We start from the raw sequence: 27835 nt of genomic DNA, 5'->3' as shown, positions 1-27835 counted from the left end.
AAATTTTACAACTGAAGGGCAAGCATGTGGCCTTTTGGGTTTTCTCCCCATTTTGAGTTCCAGCCCCAGCTTTAGTTCACATTGTAATATTCCATCATTTTATTCCAAAGCTGCCTCTAAAGCTCAGTAAGGGATATTTCAAACAGAGCAGAGAGAGTCAGAATGCATGAGTCCTTCTGACACTGATGGGAAACAAATGGTGGAGCCAGTGATGTCAGTGACAGTGAAACAGTGAAATCAAGACTTTTTTTTTTTTAAATCCTCCTTAAAAATGAACACTACATTTCCACAAGATTTTCAAAAATCTTTCTGCAGTGGCTTCTCCCTGCTCCCAGTAACATTGCTGTACCTGCAACAGAAGTGAGACAGATGAAGAGCCAGCCTTAGTTTTACCCAAGATGAGATCAGCAGTCTTACCTCCTCTGCCTGCTCACTTTGGGAAAGGTCACTTTCCACTATGAAGCTATTCCTTTGTTCTTTACAGTTGCAAAACTTCTCCTGAATTCAGTGGGTATTTGGATTGTTCAGAGAATAGGGGAGCAGATCCTGTACGTCTCCATAACCTCGTCATAAGCCGAGTGAATAACACTAAGATTTATCTGTCTGAAGGGTGTTCATGGAAACTGAATAGAGCCACTAGGATCTTCTGAAGTCATGAGTTAATACGTCAACTACTCAAGTTTCTCTTTTGCACATGGCTACAAATCCTACAAACTCTCCCAGGTAGCATCAGCCTTCGCTTGCCACTGTCAGCAAATGAATCCAGGTGAAAAATGTGACTCAGGGCTCCAGCTGGGTGCAGTTGGCACAGTTTGGTGAAGGCAGTAGAGCTACAAGGTTTTGCACCAGCAAATAGGATCTGACCTATACTTGATGCACATACATAATGGTTGTCTGATTGCAAAGGGGTTTGTGTCACTTAAACAGCAGAATTTCCCCAATTTCGCTTTGCTGTTCAGTTCTTTACAACTAAGAGTCCTCTGAGCTCCTACAGCCTGCATGCTACAAGCCCACATGCTTATAAAGTAATAGCACACAGTGGCTAGGGAAATGACACTATGTTCATAAGAAAGCAAGATTTAATCTCTACTATCTACAGTGCAGTTTCTCTAAACAGCGAGCAAGAAGTATCTTTTACATTTTAAACTTCTGCATTTTGATAGCTGTTTGCTATCAAAGCATTTCTAGTTTCATTTTATAGTTTATAGTTTCATTTTAATAGCGAAGTTACTTCCAGGCATTTAAGTTAATATTAGCATTTGTTGCAAAACACTTTGAAATATCTACGTTAGTCTTGTATAAAGGCCCATCTCTAATCACAACTCCCAGCAGAGCAGCTTTCCTTAAGGGCCTAGGAGAATACAGAAACACCTGTAAAACTTGTTTCAAGTACTTTCTTGAACAAGTGATCTCCTACAGACCACCCCTTCTCAGTCAGGATTGCAGGATGAGGCCCAAGGAGCGAACACAGTTGCTTTTTGTCTGGTAGAACACTTTCTGCACAACAGGCAACACACGAGGCAATAGTCTTCAGACCTAAATCTTGGAAAATACTACTTGATGTCTTCGTATCAGTGTCCTGCCAATTTCTTCTACTCTCTGGCATCCTGAAGGAAAAGTTACATATCAGTTGAAAGCCCTGCTTTTCTATCCCATTCTAAGCCTTTTCTTCTCCTATCCCATAGAAATCTACATTCTGTCAGATGAAATCCACCCCTTAGTGACCAAGGGTTTGCCACTACTTTTCCACGGATTTATTGCTCTCCTTGTGAAAAAACATACGTGTTTTTACTTAAGCTACTCAGTTCCCCATCTCTAAGACAGGGATAACAACAAGTCCTTTTCCCATCTCTGCATAGCTTAATCTGTTTTTATTGTAGACATTTCTGTCTCCCTTCTGTGGGTTACTACAGCATCTTGCCCAAGGCAAATGAAAACTATGAGGAAATGCGAAACAGAGGTGATTATTACTGAGAGGAATTGTTGATGTCTCACCTGCCAGTGCCATTGCCAGGCGAAACTCTTCCTTCAGCATCTGGAGAACTTCTTTTGCTCCTTCTTCACCCTAGGAGATTAGGAGACAATATGTACTATTATGTGTACATATAGCTCGTGTGTAGATACAGACACGTATATGCGTGCCAACAAAGTTTTATGCACAACCGTAACTCCTGAGTACTTGTCATAGCAAATTTTAGATTAGATGCTCTGGATATACACAGACACCGTCACACACGCACCGCTGTGTGCACACATATACACACATATGCATACACTAAGCCTAAACAGCTAGTCTAGGTATCTAAAACCAGAAATTTGAGCTTTTTCTAACTTACTTGATAAACCAAGCCCCAGATGAGAGGTCTTCCGATGAATACAGCTTTGGCACCGAGAGCTAATGCTTTGAGAACGTCTGTGCCTTTTCTTACACCACCATCTAGGAACACCTCCACCTTCCCCTCCACAGCCTCAACGATTTCAGGCAAGACATCAATCTAAAAGATTGAAACCAGAAATACATCTTGTCTGCTTCTGTAACCCTATTTATTTTTTGAATGAACCCTTATGTACAGGATCCAAGCTTTAAAGAAGCTAAATGAGCAATTGCATGCCTAACTGTATGCACAAATAACACAGCTTTGTATTGAAAAACAGTAGTGACTTAGCATGTTAGCAGATATATACAAAGGTCAAATTTATTTGGAGAGTCACATAAATAGAATGAGAATCAGCAGGGTCACACAAAATGTCCATCTGATCCCATGACATGTATCCAACACAAGGCAGTATCAGATATAGATATCTGAAGATATCGGAAGAATATAAGAAACAGCAAGCACAGAGGCGGCCTTTCCTTGATATTACCCCCCAAACTTCCAGTGTTCGCTAGTTTGGAGATGAAATTGAATCACTGTCACTTTTTAAATAATAATCTTCACTTTCTTTTTAAAATTTATTATTCATCTTTACCAAGGGTCAGCTAGCATCCAGAAGCCCAGAGGCAGGCATTGTACCTATAGACATGAAGTAAGAGAAAGATGTGCCCTGAGGAACTTAGAGTTGGCTGAAAAATTTTAATGAATATATTTTTCCTTTTGAAAATACATCTTAATTACAGGAATAATTGTAGAGGAAACTTCTTCACATAGGAAAAAATTAGCTTTCCTCTGAGTTTTGAGCAAGGTGGGAAATGCTTTCTTTTAATGCACGTATATATTACTTTCACCAAGCCCTACTTATCCCCTACACCAGTGATAAAGGTAAGGGGGAAAAGGCTTTTTACTGTTCCTAAGTTACAAGTAAGTAACCAGGCAGTCAAGTAACATGTCCACACCACGCAAGAGGTCCCATCAAAGATACAAGCCTCCTGAATTCAAACCTCAAGCGTTAATTACAGGGCAACTGTTCCTGTAACGCCTAATTAGTTCCTATTCATGAAAATCAGGAAAGACACAAAACTGGAAGCCAAGTACTAAGGAGACTGGAAACAGTGTGTGGTAGAAAGACAAAAGGCACACAAATTCATGTCTTTCAAATACGGATGTAATTAATTTCCTTCCTAATGGATAAAAAATGACTAGGAGATGGAAGGAAAAAAACTTGAAAGTGCAGGGTTTTTTCAGATTTGGATTAAAATTTTCTTGAAGTTTGGCACTTGCTGTGATTTTTTTCCCCTCCCTTTGGTTTTGCTCTCTTGCCAAACATATTTTTGATCTGTTTCCATAAACAGAGACCACTTTCTACATCCTGACAAACTGTACCAACATTAAAGTGCTATAATAACTAAAGTATGATGCAAACCATAATTAAAACAGATTTCCTCAATGTGTAACTAGACACTAGAAATATTAACCAGCTTGGGTTCAGCTCACGTTCTGAAAACCCATGAAATTAAAGCAAATTATGTTTCTAAAACAGAAACATTTAGCATGATCCAATACAGATATTCACATGACGAAAACTGCATTGTGAAATGTAGTTTTGTATGATGGAATCTAGTGAACACATCAGCTTTAATAGTGCCTTCTCCTCTGCACTGTCATGTTGCAAAGGAGTAACTCATAACAAGTAGTTTGCAAGTTTAATTTCTGTTCTACTGCAGTTGGCAAAAAATTAATTCACATTTCTTGAGCTTTCTCATTCTTCAAAATGATGTTTTTAATATCCTCATACATTCTTCCTGTTGGACTACCTCACACACAGATTTGCCCAAGATTTTCAAATACTCTTAGTGAAATTGGGGAATACATTCTCAAAAGGTGACAAGAAGATAAAGAGGACAGAAGTTAAAGAAGAAAAATTCAGTTCAGAAGTATTAGGCATCCACACTCTGAAAATTCAGTTCCCCTTAAGGTGTCTAAAACTGAATAGCTGCAAACTCTCCAAAAGCACAAAATTGCATTTGAAAAAAGAAAAATTGCAGTCTCTCTTTTGAAACTGGAGAAGTCTTGATATCAAGGGGTCTTTTTCCTACCAGTCCCCAGGAGTACCTGGAGAGAGTCAGGCAAGAGCATCTCAGAGGACGATGCCTCAACTCAGAGGACGATGCCTCAACTCAGAGGACGATGCCTCAACTCAGAGGACGATGCCTCAACTCAGAGGATGATGCCTCAACTCAGAGGACGATGCCTCAACTCCATTAACAATTTAGAAAACCATTTGTGCTGGCATTTGGCTACCCAATGCAGGGCTTGGCTGGTGAAGAACCAGCCAACGCAACCAGGAGATCGATGGGTCCATGTGAAGACCTCAGAAAATCAGTGGGTGAAGGAATTTGGCTGGGGAAATCCTCAGCTGCCCCCAAGGAGGTAAGCAGAGAACAGAAGTGCTCCAGGGGAGGTGGGGGACATGCCAGTGGGACAGCAGAGCCCAGCAGATAAGATGTCACGTGCAAAACACTCCACAGTGAGAAAGGACTTACCTATTCCCCCTCTCCCTTCAGAAAATAATCATGGAAAACAGGAGGGTTTTCATCAAGGACACATTAGGAATACTGAAACAGTCACAACTGGGCTTTGATTCTCCTCCTTTTCATTCTCTTTTTACTGGCGCAGCTTTCCCACACCAAATGAAGAAGGGTGAGTGATGACTGGAATTTTGGGGGTTTTCCTTCAGCCTGAACATGTACTTTTTCATTTTCCTTTACTTCTTTCTTTTTGCCAGTTGAGAACTTCTCAAATCCCTTTTCACTTTTGGAAAAGGCACAGGATAGCACAACAAGGAAAAGGAAAAAGGAAAAAACTGTAATTTAACCACCCTGTACCTTTTCCAAAGGTGAAAATGTTGGAAAAGAGAAAAATGGAGAGTTTCATTCTGCCTTTAGCTGTTCTGTAACTCTGTAATTTTTCAGAAGTCTCTGAAGAATATTAAAAGTGAGAAACAACTCTAGTACAACCTTCAGTGAACTGCAAACGGCAGCAGGGAGTTTTCAAAAAGGATGAGAATGGAGAAATAAAAGAGAAGACTAGAAAAATTTTCTTAAAGACTTTCCAATTTCTAAATGTTTACCTGACAATAATACACTATCTGAAATTGGTCGTCTAGATTTCCATGCAGGGTGCTGCAGCCAAGGACAGGGTGCCCAGGTAGCTTGAAGAAACAGCCACACGTAAACCCTCCTGTGGTTTTTTGTTTGATCTGACCAAGGGGAGGCTGTGTCTAACTCACAGTATGATGTGACATACATAGAGAAGTGGAGAGAGATTACTGCTCATGGGTTAAGGCATATAACATACATATTTACAGGTTTTTCCTCCAGCTACCATGTGTTCAGAGAAAGCAAACAAGAAGCCAAAAGGTAGAGAAAAACAGACGCTACTGGTGCATATTGGCACCAGTACTTACAGTTGCAGGGACCCCATCAAGCTGTCGTGCTCCATGATTTGACACCAGGATACCATTTACCCCAATCTTTACAGCTTCTTTAGCATCATCAGCTAGGAAAAAAAACCCAAACAAACAAGATATGCCTTTCCATAACTAGGAGCTTATTGACATCACGATGAGGGAAATTTTGGCATCACTGAAAAAACATTGCCAGCTAATGCAAAGCCACCTTAGGGCTTCATCCTTCCAAGGCCCCATCTCAACACAGAAAAGAGTTTTCCCTTTAAGCAATAAGACCAGAAAAGTAATTTGAAATGTTGGAGCAGAACATTTTACCACTTTGGATTAGCAGCCACTTTGGTTGCTAGCCTTTTTTTTCTCTACTATGTCCCACAACTCATCACTAAGAAATTATTTTGCTAAATTATTTTCTCCAAGCCAAAATTATCAGCATGATTACAGTAATAATCCATACTTAGTGAAACCACTTCACTGTGCTCAGTGCTCTTTTGACAGAATGGAAATCCAGCTTTCCTTTAAATAGTGTACAACTCGGATCAGAGTTAGAGTTTACAGGCGCAACGAACAGAGCAAGTTCAATCGTCCTGGCTGCATCTGATTTCAGATATAACTGATGCGATGCCAGCCAACCAACCGACTAGTTTAAGTGATCAGTAGCTCTGGTCCCTACCTAATGAACATCAAGGTAGACACATGCTGTAGCACAGCCATACAAACCATCTGACAGCTCCAGGTACTTATTTAAGCAGCTGCTTCTGCAAGTATCTGGGTTGCTGGGTTCCTAACCATGCATGAGGAAGAGAAGTTTTTTTCCCTTTGATTGTTTTTGGCTCTGTTTTGGCAAATCTTCCCTACTTAGCACAGCACGGAAATATGAATGTGCATCCCACCATATTCCATATCAGCAAAGCGGATGCTTGCTGTTAACAAGTAATGCAATTCTATGCAATTCTACAGAAATTTCCCCAGCACGAGCACTTTTCCTTTTCTGGCGCCTCTGCGAGAAGGGACGCCTCGCCTCACCCACGGGAAGCAGCAGAACTACGCACCCCTGAGGATTCCTTTTGCGACAATGGGCAGCGAGGTCAGCCCTCGAAGCCATTTGATGTCCTCCCAATTGACGGTTGCATCAATCGCCTCGGCTACGTACACAGCCAGTCCACTATTTTCTCCAAAGTCTTTCCCTGAGGAGAATGCCAGGTCACTGGTTGAAAAGTTTTTTAATCTAAAACAACAAAAGACATAGAAAAACAGTCCGAGAAAGATTCATTGTAGCCACGAATCAGTCCCTAATGCCAGCATTCAATATATCTGTGATAAACCTTTGCTGTACTGCAGAGCGAGAACAAAAAAAGCCTATCCCAGCATATCAGATCACAGTCCTTAGTAAGCCCAAACCTTTGGCTGGCAAAGCATTTGATAACATTGGTGCGAGTTTCTCTGGCCCAAGGCAACAGTCCTAGTGGTTTCAAAAGAAATCAGATAAAGTCCAAAATCTAAAGGTTCAGCATCAAATCCACAATCAAGAGGGAAAACCCAGCAGTGACGGCATTAATTTGGGCTCAAGCATCTGTCTTCCCACAGACCTCCCGCATGACTTTGGGCATTACACATAGCCACTCCTTTTGCCTCAGTTTCCCACCATAAAATAGGAAAAACACTATCTGCCAGGAGCACTGTGAGAATAAATGCATCAGAGGCTGTAGGACATTCAGACCCTAGAGTGGTACAGGCTGGATGTGAGAAGAGAGCATCAGTCTTGCTTGACATAACCAGGACCCACTGAAGTCAGAGGTGCACCCCTACTTACCAGCAAAAATCCCCTTAGCTTTCATGCAGCAAGTTTGGGGTTAGTTTTTGGTGGGGGTTTTTTTGTTGTTTTTGTTTGGTTTTGGTTTTTTCCCAAATCCAGGCATTTCAGCTACTGGATGGAATAGGGGATTGGGTAGGTGGGAGGGGAGAAGAAGGAAGGGAAATTTTGTTAAGCTTCATGAGTTAAATGGATCTGCATGAAGCCTTGCAAAGAATTCAGAATTTTCATCTGTCCAACAAGACCAACATCCAGACAGTTCACCTTGTGTCTTTTTTGTATGTTTCCTTGTAAAATGTAGGGGGGGAAATTAAGTTCATAGGAAAACATTAGCTATTATTTGCTCTTCAGCACCAAATCAATCTCACAGGTTCTAGGAACTGAATGATAAGTGACAGCCACTGCACCAAAGAGTTCACAGCCTTACTACACAACACAGGAGAAGAGGAAAGGAGTGCAAATAGAGAAACTGAGGCTGTGCTTGCATTAGAAAGCTGACGCAGCCCCTGCGTGCTCACAAGCACTAAGCCAGCATTGGCAACACCAGTGCCACCAAGGACACCCATGTCCCCACACAAGGCTGATCGCTCTGTTCTCTGGAAACTGTGTCTCGTTCCACATTGCGCTATTTTATACTCATATTCCACATTTTGGGAAATGCATGGGGTTTTTTGCATAGAAACTGGCTAGTTTCACTGCTGATTTCATGCCTGTTTTTTCTGTTCAGCTCCAGGCCCAGAAGAAAATGAGAAAGGAGCAGGCTCTCAGCAAGACAGAGCTTTTCAGCTGTTGGTTTGTGGAGGGTGGGGTACCCAGGGAAAAACAGAACCATGGATAAGATTATATAAATAACTGTTGTTTTTCTTGGCCTGTGAAATGCAGATCAACACTTGAATGAATGTTGCCTTACATACGTTTCTGAGCACAATGGCACCTTGTTGTTGCTTTGAAACTTTGTTGAAATCCTGAAGCCAAGAAAAAGTTATCACATAAATGAGCAGAGCCCCACGCTAGGAGAGTTTCACTGCCAACTCTGCAACAAAACACTGTCCCAGGATCATTCTGAAATCTGAAGTGATTAATTTGAACCTTTAAAGATTACTCCAACTTCATATTATTTCATACGGTTCACTCAAACAAAACCTTGTTACAGTTCAGTCAGGTGGGGTCAAAGTGTTTCAGAAATGCTCTATCGCTTTCCTCAAATATTTTTGGGTTATTTGACTCACATTCAAAAACTCTAACCCCAGGCCTTAAAATGATACTGCCCCTAAGAAAAGCTACTTAAAGAATTATTTAATTTTTTTTTAGGTAAAATGACAGTGTGTATCAATAATGTTTTGTCCACCACAGATCTGTAGCAGGATTACTATATGGGGCACATTTTAATGTTACATTTGTCAGGGATTTTTTGTTTCTAGTGCTTTCCTCATAAGATACAGAAATCATAGGCAGAGTTAAGGTTGCTCTGTCAACCTTCATCATATCATCTATTAGCTTCAAGTACAAGCGTATGGGGGAGATCTGACACCCCAAGCTCTGGAGGTTTTTTTTGCCTGTGAGGTGAAGAATCCGATTCATTGCAGAGTCCCATGGCTTACCTTCAATTTGAATATTATGAAAAAGAAGAAAGACCTTAGGATGTGATATTATATTTCTTGCTATATACTTGTTACATATGGTATGTACATAGTATAACATAACAGTCTTAGGAGACGTAGGAAGAGCACTTCAGATCCATTGATAGTATTCAAAACTAGCTTTCACCCAGAACTCAAATCAAAGTTAATCTGCTTCCAAATATGTTCAGCTATCCTTTATTTTGTTTTCTCTCCATTTTTGTGTTCATTTGCAGGCTCTGAATAAGAGCAAACACAGTAGTCTTAATATATGCCGTGGCAGACTGTAGTCACTGCCAAGACGTACCTGCAAGATTCTTGCAAGATTTTTAGCTCCATTTTGTAAACCCAAGTCCTGGCTAACCCATCCACTAAATACTCTTCCAGCCCATCCTTGGCTGCTAACACTGTGCCAGCACTTCAGCATATGCTTATCAGGGTGGTCTCTACAGTCTACCAATTTATATTTGCAAAAGGCTAGTGAAATCGGTGCCCTTACAACACTGCTGGATAACTCTGTTAAAATTAAATGCTGAAGTAGAGAGGAACTAGAATTAGTGCCAAAGTCAATCACGAGGCCACAAATTCTTCTGAGATATAGAAAATGTCCCAAAACACACGTGGGGGTAGAAATTGCCTTCATGAAGGATTAAAAAGACTGATACCCATGTGTTTCTGTATTTGAGTAAAAGAAGAGGTGAAGTTGCTTGGAAAGGGGCTCTTTGGTCAGTAGCAATATGGCCCTGGACCCAGTGCAGTGTCATAGAGTAACATAGGTTAGAAGGGACCATAAGATCAGTTGGAAGGGACCTTTGGTCCGCTTAGTCCAGGCCCCCATTCAGAGCACAGCCAACTCTGCAGCTGGGTCCAAGTTCAAAGTCAGAGCAGGTTGCACAGGGCTGTGTCCAGCTGGGTTTTGAAGACATCCAAGAATATATTAACAGGTGTACAAAGAAACGCCCCGTCTCTCTAACTTCATCAGTCTGCAGCCTCACGTTGCCTGGCATGCAGTGTCTTTTACAGTCTGCAAACAGCCAAGAAAGCTTAGTTTTGACCCAAAGAAGATCATAGCCCAAGCACAGCAAGAGATATGTGCTCAGTTCCTCGGTGTTATCACCCAGCGTGGTATGTGGCACCTGGAAGAAATTCCTTGTGCCAGAGACAAATTTCCCCCACAGCACTTCATGGTGACCATGGCACTTCCATGTGCCCGTCCCGCATCCCACCAGCGGGCACCTACCTGAGGTGGGGAGGAAGCTGGAACTTGTTGCGCACATCGTCCATGCGCCTACCAAGGAATGGCGTGTCCACCGTCACGAAGATCCCTTTGTAACCTGCTCTCTCCGCACGCTTCACGAGGGATTGGGTAACCTCCCGGTCCTTGTACACATAAAGCTGCAGCCAGTGAAGGCCAGCTGGAGCTGCTTCAGCCACTTCTTCAATGGAGGAGGTGGCCCAGGAGCTCAGCATCATCCCTGTCCCCATTGCCTGGCAGGCTGGAGGAACACAAGGTTATATTTGAGATTATCCAAAACAGAGGCTCCTGTAAACAGGAGCACTTGGCTCATGAGAGTGTGTTGGTGCACATAATTTCACACTGCCTTTCCTCAGCCTTAACACATTTTCAGCCTTCTAGGGAATGCTACAGGAATGGTTAGCAGTAACTAACAGCGGTGGGCTGCTGTGAGAGCTCTCTGGCTTATTCTCTGTGTTTACAGGCAAATTTTTGGTGAGTGCTGTCTGCACACTGTTTGGGATGATCCCTGCTCCAATACTGGAAAGAAAAGATTATATAATCAAACTAAGCCTAACCCATATTAATAATTCTTTATCCTATGGGGAGCCTGTTTGTAAGCCCCTAGCGTCTGGCTACCACTTGTCAGAAATTTTGGCACATACATTTAAGGACATACACACACATGCAGAGTTTTAAATGACCTAAAAAAAAAAATGCATTTAAGGCTTCCAACTTTTTGTACACTGCCACATTGCTGCAGATCAATGTTTCAGCTCTGTCATTCTCAACATTGCTCTTCAGTCCTCACCACTGCCACACACTCTGCCTTGAGCATTTTGATCATGGCCTTTTGGCTGCTTTCTCCCACCCCCAAAATATTCACTAGCATTAAACCTATGTTTCTTGAAGTGCTCTTCTAGCAAATGCCTGTTGTAATCCCTACAGAGCATTTCAGGGCATAATAAAACAGAAGGACACAGTCCAGCAGACCACCTTATTTAAAGGCTCAAGGGAGAAACTCCACTTTGCTTCGACAGCTTCACCGCCCGTTTCGTGGCCTGAAGGAAAGGGACCCCACACATAAAGCTTCACACTTCTGGCAATAAAAAGTAGACGTTCTGGTCTCTCAGAGTGGGAGAAACACATCCCAAATGGCAGTCCCCACCCAGAAGACCCCAAAAGTAAAATACAGAGATGAGCCAGGACAACAGACAAGCGGTCTCCAAAGTCTCTGCTGAGACCAAAGGGATGGGTGCTCATGCCCTATGTGTTTTGTTCCCTCCTCTTATCTTCAAAAGCTGTGGAGTGAAATCACTCCCGAGGTGTAGGCAGCCCCAAGGTTAAATGTCATCGAATAATCCCAGATGGGGTCAAGCAGCCGGAGGCTCTGTGCCGGCTGCCTCCTCAGGGGTGATTTCCAACCAGGGCTGGACTACAAACCGGCTAACCTCACGCAATTATATTTTTATGAATCTATCACTTATTCTTTTTGGAGTAATCTGTCACTTAATGTAAAATAAAGGAAAACACACTGTAAAACTCAAAAATATTATATAAAGCCTTATTTTTCTTGGTCTACCGCAGTATGCATATTTTTAATGTAAATGGACCTCTGTTTTAAAACGTCATCTCCAGCCCATTGAGGAATTAAAAAGTGGTCTTTATGACAACATTTTATTAAATAAGGATTACAAGTCTCTTAGAGTGGAAACTTATGAACAGCTTATTCAAACAAATTGGTTACACCCTCGCACAGCCACCAGGCAGCTTTCAATCAGTGGAAATACAGTAGCGATGAACCAAAACACTCTACATTTTAGCCATTTACTTTGCCCCCTTAAAATTACTGGAAAGAGTTCCCTCTCACAGACTAGGTTCCTAGAAGTGAGTTTGTTCTGAAGAACCCATGCATACTGAATGCCTGAAGTCCTGTTAAAATCAGCTGTGGTGGATTACCGCAAATCCCATAATAAATGATTTGCCAAATCAAGTCCATTAACCAATGCTAAGAAACAAGGGATCCACATTCCTGTTGCTCTGTCAAATATGAGTTCGTGAATGAGAGGGAGGGTTGCTAACCCAGCAATTGCAAAACCCTCAGATCAGATAAGGGAAAAATGTAAATGTTATGGTTCAATCTGCCTTTAGGTATCCATTTATTTCCATTTTTACTTTTATTCTCAAGTCTACAGCCCTACAGACACACGAATAGTTGCAACAGTTAAAATAGAAACTGCACAATAAAATATACTCGTGAATGGAAGATTTAACGCGCAAAATAATACCATATCCTTTCAGCTTATCTGCATACGTGGCAATAGAGAAGATGCTGCTTTCATCTTATTTAAGATTAGATTTAAGCAGTTTGGTTCAATCAGAGTTCAACTATCCCAAACTGGGTTGTGGCATTTTCACGCAAGCACACTCACAAAATTCCTCTCGTCTATCCTGTAAAGTTAACAACTCTCTGGTAAAGCACCAGCTCAACATGCATATTTTGGATCTGCATGGTCAAATTCAAAGTTCACACACACAAAATTTTTCAAAGTTTTAGAGATTCCAGGTTCCAGTGTTAGCTGATCTGTGCTTTACCTTGATCATTTTAAAGCTTATTTTGACAATTTTCTAGACCTTCAAAAACACGATACATAGTCCTGAAGTGTTGCCAGGTTCTGTTTTTCTTCTACCTCAAATCAGGTTTTGCTAAAAATATACTCCCATTTCTTACACATTTAGCTGCAGTTGAAGAAAACAGAAGCAATTCATTTCCTCCAACAACTATATTTTACATTTCAGTTTTAGGGTGCTGCAAATATTATTCTTAGAAATCAGGACTGGATCCATATTCCTGTGGGACACTGTTGTGGCAATATGTGACATTTGCCAGAGTTCAAACATCAGATTTTTGTAAACCAGCCTTTCCTCATGCCATTTCAGATTGCTTTTAGTCTCTTTTTACTTTTTTTCCCCCCCCAGGTCTTCTTTTAATCCCAAGCATTGCCCAAAGCATACATTTACCTTCGTACAGACTGCAGGCTCCCATTGAGGTCAGTGAGAGCGCAGAGAGCATGGCATCAGCCACACACAGGAGGCTGGGGAAGTTTTCGATATCAGGACGATAAAGCTTTGAGTTATTTGTACTCCACCTTGTTTCAGGGCCAAATGCAACTAGAATTGGGATATGGTGGGGTGCCTAGGAAAGGGGAGCTTCACACAGCCTTCGCTCCACAGCTGCCTTGAGTGGGTGCAGGTGCCTCAGCCCCACTGCTACCTGCCTGTACTGTAGCCCAGGGAAGCCCAGAGCAAGGACATATCTTCACACCAGGGAATATAAACCTCAAAAAAATGGGGCTTTCCTCATTCTTGGGGAATTCAACTGAAGTATTTTACATAGCAACAAATCACGTTTGACCATGGCACAGAACCCACTTGGGAAGTCCACAGGAGGACAGAGCGATAACATTTTTTAGCCCTTTTTTCATCCTGAAATCTCAGAGTCTCCTTCCAACCTCTGATGGGACATTACTCGATTAACTGGTATGGGAAGGGTATGGAGTTTGTCCCTATGGGCAACCCAGAGGCAACATACTTCAGGGGAGGGCACTGGAGAAGAGCCCAGTTTAAGCTGGCATATTTTGTCAGGGTTACCTTGTATGGGAATGGGAACTCTTGCTATTTTTCTCTAGCTGTGCAAATTCCCATCGTTTCCCTTTTAGGGGCATCTCTGAAGCATGGCAGCCAAACCGCCCCACCATGGTCATTCTTCCCTGAAACCACCAGTGAATCCACTGTCCCCAAGTTAGGGGACAGAGGACATTACTTAGGATCAACACGATGTCTTCCTGGCATGGTGGTATTTCTCAAGAGAAGTAGCTATGTTCTTGGAGCTGCATCTCCTAAGAAACAGAGTTGTTTAAAGTACTTGACATTACTCTCTTGACGAAACACACTTGGCTGAGAAATCCCCTGCCCAGCCTTACCTCACTTACCCCTTACAAAACCCTGCGTGCGAGTTGTGCCTATGATCATTTTGTTGACACAATGCATTTTGTCAGCTGTGCAGGAAGGCTGGAGGCAGCAGGGAAAAATACGCCTGGCCAAAATGGATCTGGCTGGTCTAGGAGGGCTGTCGTGCCAGGCTGCCTGCATACACTTGCATCAGAAAGTCCCCTGGCCATGCTGGTCTCTGGGGGGAGTCAGGGCCAGGTCAGTCCAGGCCATGTTGTCCCACGTGAATATTGTCCTCTCAGTGACTCTGGAGTAGTCATACCTCACAATTAACTTTTTTTTTTTTTTTTGGAACACCACATAGGTAACAGGTGAAAGATGGGTACAAAGTCCTGCTATTTTCACCATGGCAGAGCATGAAAAGCGACAGATTGCAAAATCCCTGCTTCACAGTCACGGGCACGTCCAACGAGCACAAGGAACCTGAATTCAGATGCTCAGCAGCAGCAAAGCAAACAAAAAGCACGGTAGAAGTCTTAAGAGCCAAAGGAACAAAGGTGTTGCTCCCTCTCTAGTGGAAAGGACAGAGCTGCCAGCAACTCAACTAAAACAGGGGGAAAAGAATGCTTTTCAGTCAATATTCCTGTTCTCTATTTGGCAAAGCAAATGATGCAGTCACATCACAGGTGATGGTGAAACCCTTCTTGCATCAGCAATAACTCAAAGTTGTTTGAGAGCAGTTGCAGAGGGTGAATGTAAAAACACCAGATCTGAGCAACTAGCATTCAAAGTTTTCAAAAGATCTGGCCAAGAACACAATCAGGCCGTTCAGCCTGATTTTCAGCAAGTCAGAGAGAAGTCAGGTATTGCAATACTGCTTCCGGGCTAAAACAAGAGAATATAAGGTAATCTGTCAGTAAGAGAGCATTATGCAATTAGCAGCAATATAAACAGACTAGAAATCTCAATAAAATAATGCTAGATGTCTCTCTATAATCAATTAAGGTTTCAAAAAATTGCTATTTCTTGCTCAGCAGCTGGATGGTGCACAAGATTTTGTTTCTCTGTACTTGAAGGTGGGTCCTGTTTACAGGAGCATGAGTAGTACTGCACTTTCAGGGAGACGACACAGGGATCACGCTGGTTTGCAAGCACAGCATGAAGTCAGGATGGCAAATGAATGTCTTTGCGTGGAGGAATAGTGAATCTTCTGATGGACAAGCAGAAAAAAAAAATCATGTAGAATCAGAAGAGTTCTGTTGAAAACTGTTTAGAGATCAGCCCTTTGCTCTTTAGTGGTGGCTAAGATTATTCATCAAATTTGGCAAATATTTTTAGTTAAAGAGGTTGAAATTGGAGTGGGAAGGATGAGAAAAATTCACCTAAGTCAAAATGTCATGTGTTGATATTTTCAAAATGGAAATGTTTTCTTCTGAGCTAATACTTTTGTTTCAGAATAGAACTATGGCTAAAAGCATTAGCTAGTAGGAAAATGAAATAAAACATTGCGTTTTGGATCAGATTAAACATTTCAGTTAATCCAAAACAATTTTCCTCCCAATTTTGCAGTTTCTACTGAACAGAAAATCCATTATTTGGAAAATTGCCACATACACTGATGAACTACAACTAAAATGCTAGGGAATATACTTGAAGAAAGACCTGGAAAAACTGGGACAACTACCAAGGTCTGTGACGTCGTTTCAAGGACAAGAGAGCTTTCTCTATAAGGAAGGACTGCACGCCCATTTAGACGTGTCAAAGAAAACTAAGGAGCAACCTTATTACAGCCTATATGGACAATATTTTTTTTCTTTTTTTTTTTTTTAAAGTCTAGCTAACAGAAGCATAAGTAAATCCAACATCTGGATTTGAAGCTGTACAAGTTTTGACCACGATTACAGCTTATTCTGCTCAGAGTGGAGTTAAACTTTGGAATAACTTAGGTTGTGTTGGATGGTCTGTCACCAGCAACTTTTAAAATTACAGTTGAACATTTTTCCCAAAAAAGATCCTTTACTAATGAACAGAATTGTCAATGAAGGTGTGTTTAAGGCAAGCTGCCAGACTTTACCCTATTTCGGGTAAGATGCATGCTCCTTTCCACCAGCTTAGTTGCTGCAGGAGAGCATCCCTCAAGGAGGAGCAGCAGCGAGGGACAGCAGTTCCCAAAACCCCAGCAAGCCCCAAAGCAAGGGGTCATGAGGGCAGGGAGTTTCACCTAACAAGACACACCATGACATGCTCTTGGCCCTAGAGAGGACATTTACGCTGCAACCTGCAGGCAAACCCGCTGGAAGAGCGGAGCAGTTCAAAGCAAAATGCTGTTGCTTGAGGGAATTCCTTGGCAGGATCAGGCATTGTTCTCAAAATACAAAAAGGTCGGGGAAGGAGTTGTTCTTGCTACTGCACCACCCTGCTCTGCAGGTGAGGATGGCGTGAACCCAAGATTATCTCTTGGGCTTTAACCCCAACCAGGCAGACGTGGCTTGTGGTACCTGCTGGGCAGTGGCCGGGCACACACGTGCACACCGTGGGTGCTCCTTTGGGCAGCTGCCGTGCCCCCTGACACAAGCCGGGGCACACAACGCCTGCTTCCCTGGCTGGGAAGGGGCAAGATTCAGACCACGCCATGCTTTCAAGGATCTTTACAACAGCAGAGGCATCACCACGTACGTCGCTTCCTACACACCTGAGCTGAAAGTGAAGCTTACGAAGTATGCCAGGCTTTGCAAAAAGCCACAAGACTATGGATCAGACTTTCTTGACTTGTGTAAATCAGTGCAGCTGAAGCAAAAGCTGATTTAAAGCAACCAACAATCTGCTCGCTTATATTTCAGAGGTATCACAGAGTTTAAGAGAAGTTGGATGTAGCAAACCCCCTGATCCCAAATGTCCCAAGTTTAAGGGAGCCTTTAAGCCAAACGTGTACTTTACAGCTAGTCCCTGTCATCTTATAAGGTCAAATGAAAAGCTTGGCACTGAATGCCCCACTCCACCTCTAACAGAGCACAAAACCGAAGCCATATTTTTTCTGCAAGAAACGTTAATGCAATACAGAGGGTGTGATTTTAATTACACTCTCCTTTGAAAGCGATGAAAAATTTACCAATTCCCATGGATATGTTTATTTGACCGCACATTCAAACTGTTGCCAGTACACCAAGCTCTCCTAGCTTGAAGTCCCAAGAACATTAAATGCAGTAATCATATGTTAAATTTTGAAAATGTAAGTGCACAAAAGTCAGGAAATTAAAAAATTAAGTTATCTCCCACAACCATAACTCAGCCCTGGTAGTCAGCCTTATCGTGCCACTCGATTTTACATGCCATTATAGATTTATGCCTTAAAATGTGGCTGGGCCATGGCATTGGTGGGAATTTTTGCTAAGGAACATCCTGAATTTTGTGTGTTTCAAATCTCGCTCTTAATATTGCATTAATATGTTGGCACTTAACAGTATAATGCTTCAGAGTTTCCTCCCAGCATAACCTGGGCCAGAAATAATCCGCAAGAGTTGCCAAAGGACAGGACAGCACCAAGGCGTCCCACCAGACGCCGCTTTGCAAACCAATTCAAGGTATTCGAGCTCCATCGTGTGGAACGCGCCTGCACATACAATAGGCATAAAATCTTTGGCTTCCTAATAAATCTCTTGGGAAAGGGAAAAATGTATCCCCAAACATACTATAAAATCAGAGAAATCTGCTTTTACAGAGATTGCTGCTGGAGTTGTGCTGCAGCCCGTCACCGTGCACATCGCAGCGACGCGGCTTTTTAATGAGGATTGAGACCAGCTCCCACGGCAGGGCAGGTAATTAGACTCACTTCACACTAGCATTTGCTGCATTGGTCATGGAAACGCTGTTAGATTAATAGCTCAGCCATGCACAGGATTTTTATTTTTTTTTAAATATTGCCTATTTAGGTTTTGTATCCTCCTTCATTCAGTGCTAGAGCATTGAAACACGCAGCCCCATGCTGTTTGTATGCAACAGGCACACTGTGTGACCTTTCTCAGATTGTGTGTCATTCTGCAGCTTAGGTTAAAGAGTAAGAAACAGTTTCACATCTGTATTCTGGTTAAAATCCCATTTCCCGCAGCCTTTTAGGCTGCAGCCTCCATTCTGGCAACGTCTTTGTGCAGCATCTAGCCCACAGGGCCCCTTATCTCGCTGGCTCCCTGGGATGCGCTCAAAGAGCTCTCTTCAAAGCGAGTATTTTTCCCAGACAAGCAAAGGCTCCTGAATTTCTAGCAGCAGTTCTATAACAGCAAGAACGTTGCTGTGACTATATATATAGTTATATTTATAGAATGTATAGACAGATGTATAGATAAATGTAGTTTTCAATTTTGTATTTCTTGCAAATGATTTCCCTCAAAAATTTCCCTATTGCACACTGCATTTCTCATCCCTGTTTCATAGCGAGGGAGAACCCGCACACAAAACAGGCAAAGGAAAACAGTAAAAAACAAAACCAAAAATAAACCCGATTACTCTGAGCAGCAACTTGAACCCATCCTGGCCACAGCATCAGGAGCAAGAAACCAAACCAGGCCTCACAACCAGCAGGCACCGCATTTCTCTGTTCATCTCTAACTCACTGCGAGCGGGACTTTGTGCGGTTTACCTTTAGCAGTAGCCGTCTCTCCGTCAGCGTGAGCCATGCGCTGCATAGCGGTCGCTCCGATGCAGACCGGCATGCTGATTTTCTGCCCCAAGACTGAGGTCGACAGGTCCATTACTGACACGTCCCTGAGCACCCGGGGGTACAGCTTCCATCTGATACGGACACAGATAAAGAGAATAAAAAGCCTGCATCATTGGGGTTATTTACAGTTCCTAATGGGCAAGAGCAAATTTTCACCAGGAGAAACACGGTGAAAGCTGTATTGGGGCTGGAGCAGAACCTCATTGCGTGGCCCAGAGGTGCAGCAGGACCCAGGAAACGCACAAAGCCAGGAGGAAACGGGCAAGGAGGGACCAAAGTGGGGAGACCTTATCGCTCTCTACAACTACCTGAAAGGAGGTTGTAGAGAGGTGGGGGTCGGTCTCTTCTCCCAGGTAATGAGTGATAGGATGAGAGGAAATGGCCTCAAGTTGTGCCAGGGGAGGTGTAGACTGGATATTAGGAAATTTTACTTCACTGAAAGGGTTATCAAGCATTGGAACAGGCTGCCCAGGGAAGGGGTTGAGTCGCCATCCCTGGAGGTATTTAAAAGACGTTGGGATGAGGTGCTTAGGGACATGGTGTAGTGGTGGTCTTGGTAGTGTTAGGTTTACGGCTGGACTTAATGATCTTAAAGGTCTTTTCCAACCCATATGATTCTGTGATGTCCATGGAGGGTGAAAGAGGCAAAGAGCCTTTGAACATTATTGGCTGCTACCATTTGAAAGAAAAGACAGGAGCTGCAAAATAAGAAGGTTCACCGTGAGTCTCAGCCTCCTCAAAAGCCTTGGGGCAGAACTGGACGACAGAGGGTGTGTGGGAAGAGAAGTCATCAGCCCCCCTCAGTTATTACTTCTATGGACTAGGGAGCCAAGAGACACAGGATTTTTGGACAAAACTAGCCTGGCCAGCACGCTTAGCCCTCCCTGTCCCTGTGCTACGGGTCTCTGCAGTGACACTACGCAGAAACGAGCTGCCACATGGGAAGCGGGTGGGCAGGATGGCTGCCCTGGCTTTCGTCAGCTCGGGGGAGTGTGGAAATCCACTGCACCGCATCTCTGCTGGCACAGAGACTGAGTCGCTTTGCTCAGAGAGGTCCCGTCCCCAGCAGTCACTGGCTGCTGTGCAACACGTAGTCCCTGGGACTACAGCTGCAGCCCCAGAGACAGCCCATCGTACCGCAGGGACTCCAGACTTCCAGGAAAAAACCAAATGTGGCCGCTGTAATTTGGTGCAGGAAAAGACCGAGTAGCACAACTGCTTTCCCAATAGGGCAAATTACAATCTAGTCCTCGAATGACGTGGCCCAGCATCTGCTCAACCACTCCCGACCTTGCTTTGCCCTCAACGTGTCTGCCAGAAACCACATCAACGCAGAGCTGGGCTTTATTCTCCACTGGGGTCTTCGGCCCGGGTACAAACGGAAGCTGACTCCAAAACAGAGCAAACTAAAACACACTTAATCTGAAATTACAATTTAGTGCAGTCAGGCTGGACGTCACATGCTTGCACACACAGAAATTTATGGTTTTGTTTCCCTCACAACAGCAGCACAACAGGATCATGACCCCTCTTATGGGTCGACTAGATGACACCGCAATATCCGAATCTATCTTAACAGGGTTGCATTCCTGGGGGTACCTGTGAAATTGGACTTTTTCTCAGCATCCAGGGGATGTTGCAGCACGGTCACTGTTACTGCAAGCCACAGGAGGGTGTGCGGTAGCAGGGGCTGCCTCTCCACACGGGCGTGCGCTGAGCCAGGCCAAACCCTCTCTGCAAGCGGTGGTAGGGTACGCATCAACCTCTCTGAGGCATCCCTCCCTCCGAAAGCACTCTGCGCTTTTTAGATGCTGGCTACTGAATTTTAATTACAGAAAATCATTAAAAGCTTACGCTCTAGTACTGCTGAACCTGACTACCTGCTCAGCACTAGAAAGCCTGAGACTGACAGTATTATTACGAGCAAGGAGATGGCAACCAGAGCCACCGTTACCCTCAGACTGTGCTCCGACAGCAAGTAGTGGTCAGCTTGAGCTTGCATATTAAGCCAACAAGTTAGGAAAAAAAAAAAGACACAATCTCTTCATTTTATAGAAAGATCAAGAGACATTTTCGTAAGAAGCCTGGGACAGAGCCAGGATGAGACCCAAATTTCTGAAGCCCTAGAGCACCAGGTCATGCCAGCTCTCCAGGAAGCGCTCCCCAGGGAAGAGAAAGATGGTTATGATGCTTGGAAGGAGATGTGTAGTTGTGGGAGTCAGCTGTATTATTCGATGCCAAGACACACACTGCAAGTATGTCTCCTCAGGCTTGTTTTCATGCTATTGTATCCGCTTGTTATTTTTCAGGGGAGGATGGGCTGAGGGTGGGACAAAGAAAACATGACTTTTTTTCCTCCCCCTTTCTTCCTAATCCTCGTTCCGAAGGCTTTCTCCCAGCTCTGAGACATCTTTTCCCAGCAAATATAAAGAAAACAAAAATCCTTTAATAACCTTGCTCACTTTTACGGTCAAACTCAAAAGCATAAGGATGTGAAGTATCTCCCTCTTCCCCAGCCTCCTAGTTTCTCTGCCGTCCTGGACCTGTCAGATTTTTACCTGGTGCAAACCACTTCCACCTCAAAGCACGCGCATGAGGATCAGTCCTGAAGTACCAATGTTTCTGTAGTGCTTTTAGCTTGGGAAAAGAAACAGAAAGAGCAAAAATCCTCCCAACAGTGTATGCAAGAAAAATGATGCTGTTTCAAGCAGCGATAAACAGCCTCCTTCCCGCTCACCTTTATGTGCCACCAAATTACTCTGTCCATGAGCTTTTTGGGGTCCTCGGACTCATTAGCCCCAGACTTTAAACGTAAACGTCTCCTCCGATGCCTTCTGTGGCTTCTCTTCCCCTCGCACCTTATCGGGTCGCATCCTCTCAACCAACGTCAAATCAATACTCAGAACTGAGTATTTACTGGGTCCCACGAAAAACACCAAAAGGGATCACTACCTTAGTATCATACTCTTTAAATAAAACCTGATCTTGCTTTGGAAACATGGGTTTTTTCAGCTGTGAGTTTGCTGGACACTTGAAGTGAGGAATTTTCTGGACAAGCCATAGGGAAATGCCCTCAAAGCAGCAAGCAAAACCCAGGAGCAGTGTTTCCCACTAACCAGAGCGTGCATTCACTAAGCTGCCACACACCACCTCCTTCCTCCAAGTCTTTGAGTGAAAATATTTCCTGGATATTTTGTAAAAACCCTGTATATATATATATTTTTTTTTTTTTTTTAATTCATCTTCTCCTCCTCACCCACATTTTTTTCCAGCCAAGTCCACGCTCGCATGCTGCAATCAGCAATTGCAAGTGAGTGCATCTTTCTTCCCAGCTGGAAGTGGGGAGATGCCGCAGTGGGGAAGGCAGCGAGCACTCCAGCTAAATACTGTTTTGAAAGAAGGATGAAAGGAAAGGAAGGGGCATTAGCGGGGTTTTTTTTCCCTTTTGCCTCTACGTTAAAAAATTTCAGAATGTAAATTATCTTGCAGTTGGGTAAGAGGGAAGCACTCACTGTTTTCCCCACTCATTTTAAGCTGTGAAAAATGCTGAAATTTTCAAACTGCAACACATTTTGAAGCAGCTCTTCTTGTTTCCCTGCCAAGTCCGTGCTAAATAATCCCTTCGTGCCGCATTGCAAGTGGCACGTTTGGGCAAGGACACAGCGTTCAGGCAGTCTCCATCCCAACCGCAACCCACTTTGCTACTTCAATCTCCCCTACGGCTCCACTTCCCATCCTCAGGGGCAGGTGCTAGTGCTGTGCAAGGCCAAGCAACAGCTGCTCTTGCTTGAGGAAAATCAATTTTCTCTCCCAGGGTGTCTTGCCATCCACACGGCGACTCTTTTTGCAGCACTCTGCGAATCCGAGGTGAAAGACATCGCAGAAACGTAACCAACTTATTATTGCAAGCATTCCTTTCCTCTTCTCCCCCCTACAACTTCACATGCTTGTTTGACCCCAATCACATTCTCAGCCTTGCTTTTTTAACCAATATTTAAACTATTTATGTGCCCAGTCATTTTAACGCCCTTAATACCTAGCTACAAGACAACGATACATCTGCAGAAAAATACGCATCGATGCTGTCACCAATAAACAAGCGACTGCTGTTCCTCATACACGACAACAAAACGCATTTTCTCCAAAGGCCGCCGGGGAGTCAGTGGCAGAACACGTCATGGCGGATTAGCAGAAACGCGTTCCTACACACACAGACATCCCCCTTCATTAAAATGCCGAGAGGGGAGATTTCAGATTGATTTCTTGAATGCCATCAAGCTAAAGGCATCCCGACTTTGTCATAAAATCTATTCTCCATTCAGGCCCCTTGGTTCCTTGACAACTTGAGAGTAAATTTAATCGCCAGACAGCACGGTGCGGGAAGGACACGCGGTGTTTCAGGACGCAGAGCGAATGCAAGGTGAATGCAGTCAGATGCCACGGGGAGTGACATATGCTCTGACATCCCAAATCATCTTCTCTGGCCTTAATACCTCACTTACACCAGTGCCGTCTCCACGTCATTTGAAAACCATGAATAAAAAAATAATTATCTGGCCTTAGCAGGAACCCACTGATGTTGAAATGCGACCTCCAGTTCCTCCCTCAATCCCAGAAGAGCTGGAAGCTAGAGAAGAGTTACTGTACCTGGTGTTAACCTCATCTTAAACACTGGCCCTTGGGAGACATTTTATGCTCTGGTATCTGATTACAGGTCCAAAGTACTTCAAGCTCCGGTGCTGTCAAAAGGCCAGGACATTCATTTTATAATCTAACGAGTATGGATTGCGCCGCTCCAAAAATTGCACGGGCCATTCCAAAGGTATTCTAGCGTCTATCAAAACTACCATTCATTTGCTAGATCAGTCCTTAATAATAATCTATTTATTTCTTCATAAATGCAACCATTCGGTTGCCAAAAAAAATAAAGAGCTCACAGACAAACCCAACACGGATTTTTCTCCAAATACAATCCATCCTAGCAGTCTCGCTCACCCGAATAATCTTGCACCACAAAGATACAGGCTAACAATTCATGCTTCTGGTTCGGTTTCATGCTTTCTTCTCTTCCCTTTAAACATAAACATTTATACATATATCTATAAATATCTAAGTAAACTGTAAACATTTTCAATCAAGCTGAACCCTGCAGCTGAGCTTCTGACAGTGGACATCAATGGGAAATGAAGCTGAACGTACTCGTTTCTTTCACAAAGTCATCTGACTTTGTGATCTTGGTGGCTCGGGGGTGTAAAGTCCATCTTACTTTATATTTACCCACAAGCTGCGCTCAGGAACAGGGAGAAAAACCAGGAACGTGCTCAGAGACACATGGGGACTGTGTGAGAGTCAGAGCAGGCAGCAGTCCTGCATCCTTAACCATTAGGCCATGCTTCTCCTAACAGCATCAAAGAAAAAAAAGAAAGATTTTAAAAGTTGCTTGTGACAAACAGGTCTTAGAAACCAAAATCCTGTGAAGTCTTTATACCAGGTCTCTACCTTTTCTAGATGTGTTGCCAGGAAGCCATTGCAAACACGGTCTAATAAACAGTTAACTGTAGCATCCCATGTGCTAAGGAAACAGGAACCCACACCGTGTCTGGTCCCTCAGCACCGAGAAGTGGGAACCGCTGTAGCTATCGAGATCGAGCCCGTGGAGCCCTGTGCTCAACATGCTTCCAAAAAGGTTCAACGGCCCATTAAAGGGGTCACCTTTGCAGAGAGGAGGGTCCATCTGGTTGCAGGCAGCAAGTGCTTACTGGAAATATTTCAGTTTGCAAATAAGACAGGTACAGGAAGGCACTAGAAATGTTGAGAATGATTTAACTTATGTTTTTCAGTGCTACATAAGGGCTATTTTTAACTCTGACCACCTTTACTTCATCTCCTTCTTGTTATGGACAGATAAAAGAGCACATTTGTCCACGAAGCTGTAAATCACTGCATCCATGCTCCAGCCCTGCACCCTTTCCACTTCATACAGGTAAAGCTGGTAAGCCTCAGCAGATGACTTCAGCTGCAATGCCCGTCCTCAGTGGAAGAGCTGTGCTAGCGCTGCAGTGACCAGGAAGGAGGGGACTGTGTGTCTCACCAGGGGAGCTGGGTTTCAGGCTCTGATCCCAGCTCTCCCGCTGATCTGCCAGGTGACCGTCAGCACATCACCGCACTTTTCTGTGCTTTGGTGGACACCCAGAAAGAGACGTAGATGTAGAGCGATGGAAAGGTAACAAGCAAAGCTTTGACTTCAACATTTCTGCCCCATGACCTCTCTCTTTGGCTGTCAACAAGTTCTGTTGTTTGATGATTTAATAGAGCAAACCCCCTTGTCCAGTCTTTTAGATTTTATTAACTGCCTTTTTGGAAGACATTGAAATGGCCTAAAGCTACTGCAGAAATTAGATCTTGTTTTCTTTAAGACAAATATACAAAGGGATGGGGAGCAAAGACTCAGCTTCCATCCCCTTCGTACCTTCACTGCTGAGGAGCAGGAACACGGCGTCGAGGGCCTTTTGGCCACACCAGGACCTGACAAATTTAATCTTTTTTTTTTTTTTAACGTCTCAGGCTGTTCAAGGCACTGCTGGTTAATATCTCCTTCAGTTCCAGGCTGCCTGCAAGCTCCGCAGTTTTGAACACCTAAAACTGGAGGCTTTTATTGAAAATATGATAGAAGATGCCAGGAAAGATGAGGTGAGCCTGAACCCCACAGGTGACCAGCCCGATGCAAGGAGGACGTCTTATCAGAGGAATCTGCCCCTGCAGTGAGAAACAGCTTCAGAGCAGAGCTGCTCTTATCTCACCACTAACATGATGGTCTGCTAATACCAAACCAGCAAGCGGATATACCCGGTTTTTTGTTAGCCTGTCTCTGGGCAGTTTAGATCCAATTTTTGTTTAATCATGATTAGCTCTAGTGGTTAGTAGTAAAAAGTTCACTGCTTCTACAGTTTATTGCCTCTGAGCGCGTCCTTTGAGTGTCCTTTCCTTAACATCTCATTTTGGTTTTATGAGGGCAAATAACATCATAGCATCTGGAAGCATTAAAAAAAAAAAATTAGATGAGCGGTACTACATCCTTTCCGGCTCCTATTTACTCCTCGGAGCCAGAGCAGTCCTTCAGCTTGTGTTTGAGCAGCCCCAAGCACAAGGGGAATTCAGTCTGTGATGGGGGCTTCTGCATGGAGCTAAGAGGTCTGGAATAAGTGGTCACAGTGGAGGTTAGTTTTCTTCTTCTCCTGACATTATAAAGCTTTTCTATACGTAGCCCTGAAATTAAGGTTCTGAGCTGATTGCTGCAATCTGACCTTTGAGATCCCGCTAAATGAATTACCACAGAGTTTCCTACAGCCCTAAAGTTGCATGGGATTTCCAGCTGAATTGCTCACAGCCCATGGAAAGGCACCTGGAGCGGTAAGTAGGATTGCTGCTCTACAGCAGAAAAGCAATGTGGGGAGGGAGAAGGACTAAAGACAAATTGGAAACATCTTGGTTTGGTTTGTTAGACTCAGAGGGATTTAAGACAAAGCCTTTAGAGATGAGCAAGGACAAGCGCAGGGGAGTTAAATGTCCACACCAACACGGCACCCGAAGGGAAGAGAAGCCAACAGCTGTTTAAGCAGTTCGACCGGGCTCAGCCAGGCCGAGCGATCAGCCTCCAGCTGCCGCCTTTCCTCTGCAGCGCTTGGGCTGATGCTCTGGGGGCAGAGCAGCGGCAGAGATTGAGGGGAAATGGAGCCAACTGCCTTGACGCGAGTTTTTGACGTTCTTCCACTGAATCCGACAGCAAACACTGACTTCGTTTGTGTTGACCTTGTACTTCTGAGGGAAAGGGTGGCCTGAGTTCAGGTTTTGACAACAGTACAGGGGGCCAGTCTAAGTCAAAACCGGTTTATAATAGTTCCCATCATTTGGTGAAGTGCTGACCTTCTGCTGGAGACCCCCCCAAGGCACGGCTTAGCCACCCAGTACTGAGCCTTGGCTTTCACGGCTCGCTCCAGAGCTAGGATATGCAACTCCTTTTTAGTAGGCTATGCAGCTCTGATCTAGCAATGTTGCACAAGCACTTACCAGGGAAGGCTGCGTAACTAATTCAGTCTAGGAGGAACAAGCAAAAGGGAAAACCAACTCAGGACCTAAAGGGTACAAGCCCACCACAAGAACTCCTTGCCGGCATTATAGCCCAAAATGCAGAAATTACAGTTTCATCAGCTGATTAAACATTGGAGTCGAAGGACTCTTTAGAGAATTTATGGTAACAAAAGAAATAAAATGCAGGTAAAGCTAAAAAGATGCTAACGGATTTTAGGGACTGCTTTTTGACAGAAAATGTTAGGTGGAGGAGTGAAAGGGGAGAGGCAGTTGTTCAGAAAAGGAATTATTTGAGAGTCTTCTGATTAAAACCAAGAATTTCAGAAAAATTGAGTGTTGTTCACATAGAAAAATCTAATATTGCACCACATCTACGAATAATGCAGAATTTACAACTCTCCCCCCTCCCACTCCAGGCTTAAATCATCCTCCTACCTTGAAAATGCTGCTACATTATCTGCTAGCGTTTCTTGGTCATCTGCTCCGGATCGGTAATAATCATACACTGATTTGGGGAGGAATTTTTTAGCATACTCTTCAAAATCAGCAATGCAAACTAGTTTTCCAGACAT

The 27835-nt window shown here is 43.7% G+C and overlaps 1 protein-coding gene across 1 annotated transcript; it reads right to left on the bottom strand.

The window, feature by feature from the left end:
* Positions 1-1099: 1099 nt before the first annotated feature.
* Positions 1100-27835, bottom strand: HAO1 (hydroxyacid oxidase 1). Its single transcript, XM_072858578.1, has 8 exons — positions 27699-27835; positions 19095-19246; positions 10517-10772; positions 6897-7072; positions 5845-5936; positions 2337-2495; positions 1996-2065; positions 1100-1607 (listed from the first exon to the last, which is right to left on the bottom strand). The coding sequence occupies exons 1-8, from the start codon at positions 27833-27835 to the stop codon at positions 1537-1539; spliced, it is 1113 nt and encodes a 370-aa protein (XP_072714679.1). The 3' UTR covers positions 1100-1536.

This window comes from Ciconia boyciana, chromosome 3 (genome assembly GCF_034638445.1).
Source record: "Ciconia boyciana chromosome 3, ASM3463844v1, whole genome shotgun sequence".
Taxonomy (NCBI): domain Eukaryota; kingdom Metazoa; phylum Chordata; class Aves; order Ciconiiformes; family Ciconiidae; genus Ciconia; species Ciconia boyciana.
The sequence above is the reverse complement of the archived record's forward strand: the minus strand, read 5'-3'. Positions and strand labels throughout refer to the sequence as shown.

What these genes read in the sequence shown, in the direction of transcription:
- HAO1 (XM_072858578.1), bottom strand. Translation starts at nt 27,835, where the DNA reads ATGTCTGGAAAACTAGTTTGCATTGCTGATTTTGAAGAGTATGCTAAA. An exon ending in TTGATGGGGTCCCTGCAACT is followed by an intron (nt 2,496 to 5,844) that starts GTAAGTACTGGT and finishes TCAATCTTTTAG; the next exon opens with ATTGATGTCTTGCCTGAAAT. An exon ending in CCTGGCAATGGCACTGGCAG is followed by an intron (nt 1,608 to 1,995) that starts GTGAGACATCAA and finishes CTTTTCCTTCAG; the next exon opens with GATGCCAGAGAGTAGAAGAA.